The sequence below is a fragment of the Notamacropus eugenii genome, chromosome 7 (genome assembly GCF_028372415.1).
Source record: "Notamacropus eugenii isolate mMacEug1 chromosome 7, mMacEug1.pri_v2, whole genome shotgun sequence".
Taxonomy (NCBI): domain Eukaryota; kingdom Metazoa; phylum Chordata; class Mammalia; order Diprotodontia; family Macropodidae; genus Notamacropus; species Notamacropus eugenii.
The window spans coordinates 28,307,323-28,321,765 of NC_092878.1; the positions used below are offsets into that span (position 1 = coordinate 28,307,323).

A 14,443-nucleotide genomic window follows, 5' to 3' on the forward strand; every position below is an offset into this window, starting at 1 on the left:
GCCACGGGGCGCCCGCGCGCTGCCACCGCCCCGAGCCCCGTCCCCGCCCCTGGGGACCCCGGCCAATCGGCCTGGGCTACGTCATGATTCACCTTCTCTGTTCGGGAGGTTCCCCTTGGGGGCCTTCCTGGTTGGGCGCTTTCCCCGCCACCAGCCTATGGAGAGGAGCTTCCTCATGAATAATTCATGAGGGAGCCAGGCATCCCGCTTTCCCAGTGGCTCTGGGACTGGGCTTGCCAGGTCACCTACGGTTTGACTCTCCCTCCTGGCTAGAGAGTGTTTGCTTCCGGACGAGTCCAGGACTGTAGGCTCACTTTTACCTAGCCTGTTACAGTCACCCTAGGGATGTTGCGCCTTTGGGTCTCACCATCTCGGGGACAGTACGAGGCACGTCGCTTCATTCCAAAGTGGCCCATTGAACAACATTCCTCATATGTAATAACGACAGTGCACAATATATACACACACATGAACTATATGTGTATATGTGGTGTACACACACAGTTATCTGTTCATGTAAGTTGTACACGCGTGTGTTTTAAGGTTACAGGACAGCCTTTCGCCTTTAAGGTGAGGGACACAAGGCACAGAAGGAATGCTAATTAAATATGAGCTGACTGACACTGTGATTTATATTTAATTCACTTCTCTCACTGTCATCTAATTTCTTCTTGCTTGGACGTCTATGGTGATAGAAAATTGGTCATTGTCTTCATTATGAATTTTTTAATTGATTCTTTTCTAGCAAAAAACCCTCCAAAACATCACATATATATACACACACATGTAGTTTTATGGTTTGCTTTATGTATATCTCCATTTGATCTTCTAGTAAAAAGAAAAACCCAAACCATCAACCTATCATTCATATATAATATACACACATATATGCATGTATGTATGTATTCATTAGGGTTTGCAAAGCACTTTACCTTGATCTCACTGATATATTATCTCAAGGATACCAGATGTTTCCTCTCCATTTCAGTGCCTTTGAAATTTCCCAGGCACTCTCCTCATCTTCACTCCTTAGAATATCTGTTATATTTCAAAGCTCAGCTCAAACCACCTCCTTCCTATAAGAGGGCTTTCCTCATGTCCCCTTCTGTAAGTATTTCTCCCTCTCCTTCCCCTCAATGACCTTGTATTTAGTTATGTGCATACATGTAATTTTCCCCACAGAAGGTAAGTTCCTTGAGGGCATAGACAAAAATTTTTTCTTTGGAAAATTTTTACTGGGAATACCCAGAGCCTAACATGTGTCTAGCCTATGGTGAGTATGTGATAAATGTTTGTGATTGGTGCCCCTCTTTTCTCATCTGTAAAATAAAAGGAGCTGGAATTAATTACCTCTGTGATGTCTTGCAGCTCTGAAGTCCATGGAAGAATTATTATGCCATTTTACAAATAAGGAAACTGAGGCTCAGTGTAACTTGACTAATGTTACACTGATAGTAAGTGGCAGAGCCAAGTCTCAAACCCCAGTCTTTTCGAGGGGTCAATACGGTGCTTTCCCCACTATCCCATAGAGCACCACAATGTAGAACAAGCCCCAAGAGATGATTCCCCTGCCTCTAGAACCATTGATTGTCCAAGGCATTTGGTGGTTGGTCAATCCCTGTGTTCCAAAAACAAGCCTATTCACTGGATGGGTCTTACCTCACCCTAAGTGAGTTCCTGCATAGACCTTGGCCTAAAGGGGCCAAGGTCTCCCAGTGCATCCTGAGTCATCTCTGGTCATCCTGATGAATATCTGCTCACTGGATTCAGATGGTTCTGGAGGAGTAGTGAGGCTGGTGACCTGCACAGCCCTCCCTCACTCAAAACAAAGTCAAGTGCAAGTCATGTCGTTGTTTCTCTGATGTCATGATCTTCTTTGGCAATGAAGGAAAAACACAACAACAATGGCCAAATCTTTTCCTTTTTGTAAGTCATGTGGTTCAGTCTCTAAGCAGGTAAGGCATTATTATTCCCATTTCATAGATGAAACAACCAAAGCCCAGAGATCTTAAGTCTCACCAAATATCAGATAACTGTTCTATGACAGGAGGGAGGTTAGAGTCCAAGTTTGTTATTTCCTAATCAAATGTCCCCTCCACCATATTATTTTGCTAGGGTTTTTCACTGGCTGTTCCACCTGTCTGTAACTCTCTCTCCTCATCTCTGCCTCTTAGTTTCCGTAGCTTTCTTCAAGTCTCAGCAGAAGCTTTTCAGCTTATTCTGCAAAAAACCTTTCCAGAAGCCCAACAGCAAGAGATAGAAAGAGAAATCCCATTTAAAGCTACAATAGATGCTATAAAATATCTGGGAGTCTACCTGCCAAAACAAACCCAGGGACTATATGAATACAATTACAAATTTGCACAAATTGGAAAAACATCAGTTGCTCACGGATGGGACAAGCTAATATAATAAAAATGACAATTCTACCTAAATTAATTTACTTATTCAGTGCCCTAGCAATCAAATTACCAGAAAATTATTTTCTAGTGCTAGAAAAAGCCTTTCCAGAGTGCCCTTAATGCTACGGTCATTCCTCTGTTGATGATCTCCAATTTATCCTACATGCATCTTGTTTGTATGTGGTTGAGTTCAGGAACTATTTTTTGTCTTTCCTTGTATCCTCGCAGCTTAGAACAGTGCTTGGCACAGAATGGGCACCAATTAAATGCTAATTGACTAACTACTTGTTGATTAACTTTCTGTGAATTGTATTTAACTAAATTCTTTCACGTGAAGTAGTTAGATAGCACAGTGGATAGAGCATGGGGCATGGAGTCAGGAAGACCTGAGTTCAAATCCATCCTCAGATACTTAACTAAGTGTGTGGGCCTGGATGAGTCACTTAATCTTGTTTTCCTCAGTGTCCTCATCTGTAAAATGAGCTGGACAAGGAAATGGCAAACCACTCCAGTATCTTTGCCAAGAAAACCCCAAATAGAGTCACAAAGAGCATGACTGAAAACAACTAAACACAAAATTCTCTCACTGTCATCTAATCTTTTCTTGCTTGGACCTCTACGATAATGGGAAATTGTTCATTATTTTCGTGATAACCATTCATATTTACATAGAATTGACAGGCACTGTATAGCCTCCTCTTTTCTAGTTTAAAAACAGCAATCTGTCCTAGACCTATTATAAATGTCAAAGCAGGAACTTTTTTTTCTAGTTTCATATTTAAAACATTACACCAAATAAAATGGACATTTCTAAATACATAGTAGAACGGAAAAAGAGAATTGAAGATAAAAGTGAACATCTCTATTATGTATAGCTTACTTCTCTTTTAAAATATGTAGTTAAGTTAAAAAATAAGGAACTTTCAACATTCACCTTTAATATTCTGTCCAAGGTTCAAAATCCCCAATCATTTCCATTTCTTGTTTGTCATACTAACATGCCAGTTTCCACCGTGTGGCCTTGTTTCTTGTTTTGTTTTCATTTGAGTTGGAGAATGTTTGGCCCTTATCCTCAAGATAACAATTTTGTATCTTTCGGAAATTGACTAGTAAATGCCTCTCACCTTTTCCAAGCTAAACTGCTCCAACTTCATTCAAGTTGCACCAAAGTCCTAATTCTTCAAGTGAGGGCCCTATGACAATCAATTCCAAGGAAGTATCCAAATTCTTTTGTCTTATTAGAATTTTGTTGCATTCAATATTATAAACTAGAGAAACCTCACCTAAGACATCTTCCAGTGTTAGGAAACATTGCCTACACAAAATCTAGATAATGAAAGTTTTCCCTATTTATGGTGAGGGTTTCCAAATGGTCTTACTTACATTGGACATTGTGCTTTTAGCTTATTATTTGACTAATTTGAAAATGTTTTGAACGATTGCATATGTATAACCTATATCTGATTGTTTACTGGTTCAAGGAGTGGAGAAGGGAAGGAAGGAGGAAGGGAGGGATAGAACTTGGAACTCAAAACTTTAAAATCCCCAAATATAAAAAAATTGTTATAACCTGTAATTGGGGAAAAATGAAATATTATATATAAAAAAGAGTTTATAATTTTTATTTTTTAAGTAATATCTTTTAAAATTAATCTGTCCACTCGCATCCCCCCAACTTGAACAAATTTATTTTACTTGAAAATCAAATACCTATCCTCACATTTGTAATGTCTAAAAAGATATATCTCTGCATTTTAAGTTCATCACTTATTGGGTAGTGACTATCCTGTTTCATCATCATTCTTTTGGACTTTCATTTTGTCATGGCATTGATCAGAGTTCTAAAGTATTTCAAAGTTGTTTTTCTTCATTTTAGAGGAAGGAAGGAAATGAGCATTTATTAAGCGCTTACTATTTGTCAGGCGCTATGCTGAGCCCTGGGGATACAAATATAAAACAAAAGATAGACTATCTCTGCCCCCAAGAAACTTCTTTTCTAAAAGGAAAAGAAACACACAAAAGGGAGCTAAAAAGTAGGGGGAGGGGAGACTGGTATGAAGTGTGGGAGTGATTTTTAAAGTCCAGAGAATGTTAGAAAAAGGACTAGGAGGGGTATGAAGGCAGGCCAACCTGGACCACTTCACAAAATCCAGGAGTAACTCACCAATGGAAGAAGGCCTCGAGGAGGGATATTCCTTGGTGAGTCCTTAGGTATGGTAGGTTGTTCCAGGGCTAGGAGGCCCTAGGTACCAAGGGAAGTTCCAAGATGAGCCAGCAGTAGGTGGGGAATGGTTTTAAAGTAAAGAAAGAGTCAGGAAAGAACAGGACCAGGAGAGGAATGAAGGCAGGTGGGCTCTGGCCTCTTCACAAAATGGGGACTCCAGAAAAATTGTTCTCATTGTATAAATTGTTCTCCTAGTTCTTCTCACTTTTCTTTGCATCGGTTTGTTAGTCTTCCCAGGCATCTCTGAAATTGTCCATTTTCATAATTTCTTCTGGCATAATAATGTTTCAAATATATTCATGTACTAGTTTGTTTGGCCTTTCCCCAATAGGAGGATACCACCCGAGTTTTTAATTTGGGGCTGCTATGAAAAGATCTGCTGTATTTCTATACATATAGATCCTTTTCCTATTCAATTTCTTTGGTATTCCTAAGTCAAAGGGTTTCCAGAGTTTGGTAATTTGCTGGGCATAGTTCCAAATTGCTTTCCAGATGCCTACCCATCTTAAGAACAGAGATATGTGTGTGTGTGTGTGTGTGTGTGTGTGTGTGTGTGTACATATCTATATCTTTCTATCTATACACATACACACACGTACTTTTTTTGGCAATGAAAAAATAGGCACTTGTGAGGATCAGTAAAGTTTTCGTGTGGAAAGTGGTACTTGGATAAATCTTAAAGGAAACAAGAAATTCTAAGAAATGAGAAGAACGTATTCTAGGCATGGGGAATTGTTAAGTCATGTCCAATTCTTTGTGTCCCCATGGACTTCTCCATGGGGTTTTTTTGGCAAAGATGCTGGAGTAGCTTGCCATTTCCTTCTCCATTGTGTCCCCATTTTGTAGATGAGAAACTGAAGCAAATAGAGGTTGTGACTTGCCCAGGATCACACAGTTAGTAAGAGTCTAAGGCTACATTTGAACTCAGATCTTGCTGACTAGGGTGCTCTATCCATTATGCCATCTAGCTATCTGATGGGGATAGCCATGCAATATAAATGCAGGGAAGGAAGAGATGGATTACTATGCACATGGAATAACTTAAAAGCAGAACAGAAGAGTTAATATTTGATCTTGGAGGTCATAGGGAGTCATTACTGATGTGGTTTAAGGGTTCAGGGACCCTTCAAGGACTGAAGTACAGGAGAGGGTCGTCTGGAATGAATTCATGAACCCAAGCATTCTTTAAGTCAATTCGCAAAGATTTATTATAACACCAATATGGCGGGCAGAGTTCCTTACAGAATTTGCATTCCTTAGGGAAATTGCAACTTAATAGGAATGATGCTAAAGCCTATGTAGGAAAAGTACATCTGTCAGATATGCTAATTAGATGATAATTTACAACTTTGTTCACTGGCATCATTCACCACTGGAAACCAGAAGAAAAGGTTTCTAAGGGGTATATTTTTGGTCTGTTATGTCTGTAGCAAGATAGCTTTGAGAGTTGATGTCTATAGCTTGACCTCTGGATTGAATGTGATAACTTTGAGAATCAATACATGACAATTCTGTGGTTACAAGATAGTCCTGTTTTTGCAAGAGAATTTCAGAATGAGATCAGCTCATTTTTGTCATGGGGAAAGATAGTTTGTTTTACTGGGTCCGACTCATGAGTTATTGCTAGGCATAGTATCCTTGGACTGGGGAGAAAACTGTCAGGGATAGTGTTTTGAAGTTAGGGAGAAATGTGATCTTGGAATTGGGGTCCAAGCACCCCATCAATCACAATCTCTTGAACAGAGAAGTGACATACTTAGACCTGTGCTTGAGGATAGATCTCTTTGGCAGCCATGGAGGACACATTGGAGAGAGAAGACTTAAGGAAGGGAAACCAATAAGAGGCTATTGGAATGGTTCAGGCAAGGAGTGATAAGAGCTTGAACTAGGGTGGTGACCATGGGAATAGAGAGTAACAGACAGATGCTAGGAGATAGGAATGACAAGATTCAATAGTTGAGTGGATACAAGGGTTGCTGTTGTTCAGTTGTTTTCAGTCATATCTGAACCATTGTGACCCCATTTGGGTTTTTCTTGGCAAAGATACTGGAGTAGTTTGCCATTTTCTTCTCCAGTGGATCCATTTTGGATAGCAGTCAGAAGTTAAGTGACTTGCCCAGGGTCACGTAGCTAGGAAGTGCTTGAAACTGAATTTGAACTCAGGTGTTTCTGATTCCAAGCCCAGTGCTCTAACCACTGAATCACCAGCTGCTTCAAAAATAAAAATGTAAGAGAGAGTAAAGAGTCAAGGATGGCTATGAGGTTGCAAACCCAAGTCACAGGACAGGTGCTGGTCTCCTTGACAGAAATAAGGAAGCTCAGAAATAGAGTGCTAGACTTGGAATCAGGGAGACTCAAGTTCAAAGATTGCTTCAGACACTGTGTGACCCTGGGCAAGTCAATTAACCTCTGCCTGACTCAGTTTTCTCATCTGTAAAATGGGGATGATAGCTTCTTTGAAAAGAGGTCCTCATATATGATTTCTTGAAATATAGCTCTGAAAAATAGGCTTTAAAAAAGCCCATTGTGCTTTATTAATTTATTTTTTTTTTTGGAGGGGGAAGACAAAGCAATTGCCCAAAGTCACACAGCTAGTAAGTGTGTCAAGTGTCTGAGGCTGGATTTGAACTCAGGTCCTCCTGACTCCAGGGCCGGTACTGTACCATACTCACTGCACCACCTAATTGCCTCCCCACATTGGGTTTTAAATGGAGGTACTTGACTATGACTTTAAACCCAAATCATTATAGCTTTCATTGAATGGTCAATAAGAAACCTAACAGGGATGGGGAACCCAGGCCTTAAGGTCACATGTGGCCTTCTAAATCCTCAGTGCAGCCTTTTTACTAAAACTTGACTCCAAATTTTACAGAATGAATCCTTTTAAAGCATTTTAAAATCCTTTTAAAATTTGGATTCAATGGAAAAGAAGATCACATGTGGTTCCCCACACCTGGCCTAGCTCAAGCCTCTGTGTCTCATTGTTTAGATTTTGATGGCTTAGAATGAGTGTAAATAGCAATTATTTTCTGTTCTGCTTAAAAAAAAAACAACTCTGAGAGTCTTCTCCCAGATTGAGATCTTTTGGATGGTAAATTGGTCCATCTTTTGTCTCAACTCTCACCCACCCCTTAGTCATTAAATGAGTGTGACCCTTTGGGAAAGACTTTAATTTAGAAAGACCAAGATCACCCTCTTCATCCTGGGCCATGTCCTGGGCCATCACCAGTCATCTTCATCTTCATCTTGCCACTGGGCTCCGATGATTCTGTTGGAGGGAGTGAAACTGATGACTTTGCACAACTCCGCTTCACTGAAATCCAATTCACTTGCAAGTGAATCACCCTCATGATGACATTGGTCGTTTTCAAGAAAGATGGATGTACTGCAACAAAATAATAGCACCTAACTCATGGGATTGGTGTGAAGATCAAATAAGTTAAGATGTGTAAAAGAGCTTTGCGAACTTTAAAGTACTACGTGCATGTTCATTATTATTATAATATTATTATAATATATATTATAATATAATATAAATATAATATTATTATAATATAGATCTGGGAGTCACCTACCCTGAGATGACATTCAAACCCATGAGATTCCTATGTCCACGATATGACAGATTCACTGAGGCAGGGAAAGAATTAGAGGCCCGTTAGTAAGCTATTGTAGTCATTTAGGTGTGACTAACATTTATGTTATCAGACAGTGAGAGAAGAATTACCAAACGTACTTGTTAGATCATCAGTTTAATTCAGTATTAAAGTCCATTAATGAATCCATACTTTCGTACAGTACAGTATGTATACAAACCTCATCATGTAAGTTTCAAGGTAACTGTTGTTTTCCTTTCAACACACACACGCCCTGGTAATTTGGCTCACTCTTACATAATTTAAGCAGATTGTGTTTACATGATAAATAACAGTAATCATGACCTGATTGTGAATGGCAAGGAGAGAGGTAGAGTTAGAAGAGGACCCAAAGTCAAGTACTCTGAGAGTACACTTTCATTTGACCTTGGCTTCTGGATCCCGAGAACACCTATTCTGTGAAGTCAATGGCATTCCATGACCTTGGCTCAGAATTTTCTACTGCAGGGCTCTCATGGCTTACAGATTTGTTCTAACTGTTCTTGGGAATCTTTACCTTAGTTTCTAACCCTGATCAGTGCTATTCCCTAAAATCAGCAATCCAAACAAATTAAACTTTGCCTAGCATTTGCTAAGATGTGAATGTGGATGAAACAACATTTCATTGTAGTCGAGTCCATTCTAATTCTGAATGGTCAGTGGCAAACTGACCGAATCTGGTCACCTGTATCACTGAAGATGCCAAGATGGCTTCATTGTACTCACATAGTCACTATTCTGACCAATAAAAATGACCATAGTAAATTTCCAGAGAAATTTAAAACTGCTTTACAGATCACATCCCCCTTTTCCTTGGGACATCCTTGCAAGTGAGAAGGAGAAGAGGTTGAAGTCATTATCTACACTTTATAGAGGAAAAATGATCTTTTGGTCCAGTTCTCCTCATTTTACAACTAGAGATGTCAAATGACTTCCTCACAGTCACGCAAATAGTATGTATGACTATATGTCATATATGTGTGTGTATGTATACATATGGACAAACTAAGATTTGAGGTCAGGTCTTCTGATTACAATACTCTTTTTTTCTTTTTTCTATTGTATCAAGTTTCCTCTCAGTTAAAACAAACTCTGGTTCTGGGGTTTCCCCCTGTCACGGCCCTCAGCCTTCTCAGATGACGGTATACCTGAGCCTGTGACAATGGTACTCCATTTGTTTCAGGGAGTTATTCAGGAAGAGCTTTTAAAATTTTTTTTAGCTAAGAAAACTCCAGTGATTTCATCTTGGATATGAAAGCCCAATGTCCTTCTCTTTTATAATTTTCTGCCTCTTCCCTCACATCTCTCCCTCTCCCTAGTATAGGTAGCAGGTACATGTTCAAGTCAGGCTGAGTGTGTCCTTCTCTCAGTGACAGAGAACATCCTCTACCAACTCATCAGCTGGTATTGATTCTGATGCAATGATGAAAGAGACAGAAATGCCATTCATGAGGGTCACCACGTTTACGAAGAACACGCTTTCTTTAACTGCTTCTTCCTTTCCATGGCTAGGCGTAAGCCTTGAAGGATAGTGTCTGCATTATTCAGGATGTTGTATTCAGAGAGGTTCACCATTCGATCAAAAGCAGACTCTGTATAAGTTACCTCCTTGGTGGCATAGGGAGTATTGTTGCCGTAGATATCAACATGTCCATCCTCCATCTCTTCTGGGCTACGCTCCACACCTAAGGGAAGAACACAGGAAGCTTTGAGTCACTCTCAAAATTCTGCTAACCTCTGACCTATATCCCTCTTAAGGATTGGGAACATTTCCGTGTCGGTGGAGCATTTGGGATCAATCCTTCCAAATAAGGAACAACCCAATCAAAACATTTAGTTTATAACATTTCTTGGACTGCAGTCTGACCCTCCTACACAGGCACCTGCTCAGCTGATGATCACTCTTGAGGTTCCTCCTAATGACATGCTTCTTTCTTACCCTTTATGTACATGCTAGGTGTGGTGAATGGAGAGCTGACCCCAAAGTCAGGAAGACTTGGATTTAAGTCCTTCTCTAAAACATACTGGCTGTGTGACCTTGAACAAATAATTTTACTTCTCAATGCTCCAGGGGTGGGGAACCTCCCCCCTAGCCCCCAAGGCCACAGGTGGCCTTTTAGGTCCTTGGGGACAGCCTTTTGACTGACTCCAAGTTTTAAAGACAAATCCTTTCATTAAGGAATTAAGGAATGCGGAATTTGGACTCAGTCAAAGGGCCACACTTGAGGACCTAGAGGGCTACATGTGACCTTGAGGCCATAGGTTCCTTACCCTTGCCTAGACTAAGTTCCTGAGAAGATGCTGCCCTTCACTGGTTATACTCTTGGTCTGTTCCACCAACTGTACATAGACCATTAGGGCTACAGAGGTGAGGGTTAGATGACTTTATCACCTTACCATAGGCAAGCTTTTCCTGTGTAGGACTACACTAATAAAGTTAGCATTTAGAGTTTGCAAAGCCTTTTATATATATTATCTCATTTAGTCCTTGCAATAGCCCTGGGAGGTAGGTTCAACTGTCAATCCCATTTTAGAGATGAGGTAACAGAGGCCGAGAAAGTCTAAGTGAATTTCAGTCACACAGATAGTAAGACTGAGGCAAGACTGGAATTCAGGACTTCTTAGATCCCTGTCCAGCACTTTCTCCACTGTTACCTAACTGACTTAAGCGTGGAACCAAACTGCAGTAACCATTCCAGAGCAAGGCAATGGAGTAGCAGTTCTGGGACGCATTAACAGCTTTGGTGGGAAGGCCTAGCTGTTGCTAGGCCAAGGAGGAGCTTACTTGGGGTGTGACTCTCTACTTGGGTGGAGGAGGAAGTACCAAACTTCCTATTTTATTTTATATTAAAAATTAAACTCATTAAGTTAACTGACAAGCTTTCCTATTTTAGGTAATTATTCTTGCTAACTAGGTGTTAAACTCAGTTTTTTCTGTGCTTCTAACTAAATATTATTAATGCCCCCTACATTCTAATACTGTGGGGCAAAGCCCCGGTTGCCCTGGTTAAAAGCTCTAGTGTGTGGCTTTGTAGCCAACAAAGAGTATCAGCAAGGACCCCAAAGTACACAGGGGGCCTGCTGTACAGGTTCTTAGATCTGCTTTTCTAAAAGGAAAGCAACTTTTGAGGGGTCAACAATCACTTTAATGTCATTCATTTGGTTCAGGGGGAAAAATCAGCACCCTGAACTTCAGAGAAAATACGGAGAAACAAAGATCAGCCAACAGACAGGGCTTCCAACTGTCTGACCATAAGCAATGCATACATCACAGATCAACAGACAGATCCAGCTGTCTGACCATACATACATACATAGTTACCAGAGAGAGAAGCACTGACATCTGGGTTTTCAAAGCTGGGGGGCTCCTTAGTGGCTGCCCAGAATCTCCTCTGGCCAAATACTTCCAACAAGTAAGCCCCAAAGTAAAACCTCACCTCAGAGTATTTATACACTTTTCAGAGATGGAGGGCAGGACCCTATTACCCAGTGCCTCGGTAGAAATTAACAAAAGGTACTTGAGGTCTATTAATGGACAGGGAAGATCCGATTAACATTACACTTAGTCTGTTCTTTTTCTAACCAAAGCACTACAGTTAGCTCACCTCTGAAAAGACCTCCTATTTCTAGAGCTCTCATTCAAAGCGTCATCAGTGTCCTTGAGATCAAACCTGGGGTGATTCTGAAAGGGAGAGTGACTTACCTGGGGCCTTATACTTTTGGAAAGAGCCATTGATCAGTGGAAAGAACAGTATTACTGGGGCATCTGGGGCATCCTCATCAGGTACCAACAGGTAACACTCCTTTAGGCTGTCTTCACTTTCTTCTTCTATATTGTATTTGGGGAAGGGGATATTCTGCACTTTGCAGTACTCACAGGTCTGTTTTAGGGGCTAGAAAAAAAATTCATAAGAGAAAACATGAGTCTTAAGAGAGACTGTGCTCACCTGGATGGAGACTTGCTCTTCATGTGACTTTGCTTCTTAGAATTCCTACTTTATTTTTTATGGAGGGTTTTTTTTTTTTTTTATGGAGGCAATCAGAGTTAAGTGACTTGTCCAGGGTAACATGGTTAGGAAGTGTCTGAGACTGGATTTGACCTCAGGTCCTCTTAACACTAGGGCTTGTACTCTATCTGTTGTGCCATCCAACTGGCTTGAATCTTCTTTCAATGCTCAGTTCAAGTGCTACCTCTCCTACAGGAAGCCTTTCCGAATCTTCCTTACCTGGTAATGCCTTCTTTCCCCTCCCCTCCCAATTATCCTGTATCTCTTTTATATATACCTATATGTTACATGTACATTTTAGGCTACATGGTGTGGTGAATAAAGGGCTGGTCTTGAAGCTAGGAAGACCTGGTTTCAAAGTCCTGTCTCTGACACAGAGTGGTTATATGACCTCAGGCAGGTCATTTAACCTCTCAGTTTGGGGACAATACTCTAACACCCTAAATTGCAGAGAAAATGTCTACCTGCATTGGTAGAAGGTGTTTCCTCACCTGGGAGGAATTCCTTCTCCTAATAAAATCACTAGTCCAATCCTTCTTCCCTATCCTAAGTACATGTCCCCTGGCAGGACTCCAAGCTCCCTGAGCAGGGAACACGGAAAGGAAAAGGATTAAAGCATTTATTAAAACTTACAATGTGCCTGGCATGGTGCTAAGTACTTTACAAATATTATGTCATTTGATCTTCACAATAATTCTGTGGGGTAGGTGCTATTATCTCCATTTTACAGTTGAGGAAACTGAGGCAGTTGAGTGACAGCTAGTTGGCACAGAGGATAGAGCGTTGAAACTGGAGTCAGGAAGACCTGAGTTCAAGTCCATTTTCAGTCACTTAATAGCTGTGTGACCCTAGGCAAGCCACTTACTCTTTCTCAGCCTCAGTTTCCCCATATAAACCTTTAAAGTGCTATACACATATAACCTAAATATTTGAGGGCAGGGTCTTGTTTCACTTCTGTCTCTGTATTTCTAGCACCTAACACAGTGCCTGGTACATAGTAGTCATTAAATATACCCTGGTTGTTTAAATGGGCTGCCAGCACAACTTACAGGATTCTGCTCCGAGAAATGCCCAAGAACCCTACTGGACCCAATTTCATGTTTTCCAATTGGGAGCAAACAAACTTAGCTCCCCCAAATGGTTCTGGTCACTTTCAATTATTTTCAGAATAAAGGAGAGGCAAAGGGAAGAAGGCTAGACTGAAAAACAACTTCCCCAGGTAACTTGAATGAAAGCATTTTCAATGAGGCCTCCCCCAAAGCACTGTAAAAATAGAAATGATGGTTGCAGTTTTGTAGTCCTTTGTATTTCTCCTGGACTTTTTGTCCTGGAGCTCTTTGTATGTGTGTCTTATCTTCCATGGAACTCTACCCCTGCCCTCTCTGAGCCTGAGCTTCTTTCTCTATAAAAATGAGAATCACATTATCTGTAGTAATGAGCTCATGGACTTATTATAGTAAGGATTAAATCTGATAATGTATAGAAAGCCCTTTACAAACCTCAAAGCACTACATCCACGTTGACAATAATTAGCTAATTGATTGTCACTCGATCAATTTGTTAATAAACGTTTATTAAGCACTGTTAGAAAGAGCATTGGTTAGAGATTCAGAGGTCCTGGGTTCAAATCTCACTTCCTATGTGATCTTTAATTACTTCAATTCTCTGAGCTTCACTTTTCTCATTGGTAAAGTGACGGAATTGGACTGAATGACCTCTGAGGTCCCTTCTAGCCCCAGCACCCTATGTATGATTCTTTTTGTTTGCTTGTTTTTGTGAGGCAATTGGGGTCAAGTGACTTGCCCAGACTCATACAGCTAATAAGTGTCAAGGGTTGGAGGTCAAATCTGAATTCAGGTCCTCCTGATTCCATGACCACTGTACCACCTAGTTGCTTCTGATCCTATGATTCTTTTTTTTGGTGTGAAAATATAATCAATTTTATTTTCATGAAGTTTTCTAAGTATTTGACATGTCAAGTGCCTCCCAAATTTCTTCTTTTTAAAAAAATTAATTTATTTATTTTTAGTTTTCAACATTCACTTCCATAAGATTTTGAGTTTTACATTTTCTCCCCCTTCTTCTCCTCCCCTCTCCCTAAGAGGATGTGCATCTGATATATGCTCTACATACATATTCGCATTAAATATATTTTCACATTAGTCATGTTGTAAA

General features: G+C 40.4%; 1 protein-coding gene across 3 annotated transcripts in view; it reads right to left on the reverse strand.

Moving 5' to 3' along the window:
- Positions 1–8,359: 8,359 nt before the first annotated feature.
- PLA2G4E (phospholipase A2 group IVE) overlaps positions 8,360–14,443 on the reverse strand; it is a 122,422-nt gene continuing 116,338 nt past the window's right edge. For all 3 annotated transcript variants that reach the window (XM_072624674.1, XM_072624673.1, XM_072624675.1), the window contains exons 19-20: positions 11,965–12,154; positions 8,360–9,946 (exon numbers count right to left, since the gene is read on the reverse strand). In XM_072624674.1, the coding sequence (XP_072480775.1) occupies positions 9,726–9,946; positions 11,965–12,154 (411 nt within the window). In that variant the 3' untranslated portion in view covers positions 8,360–9,725. The remainder of the gene's footprint in view (positions 9,947–11,964; positions 12,155–14,443) is intronic.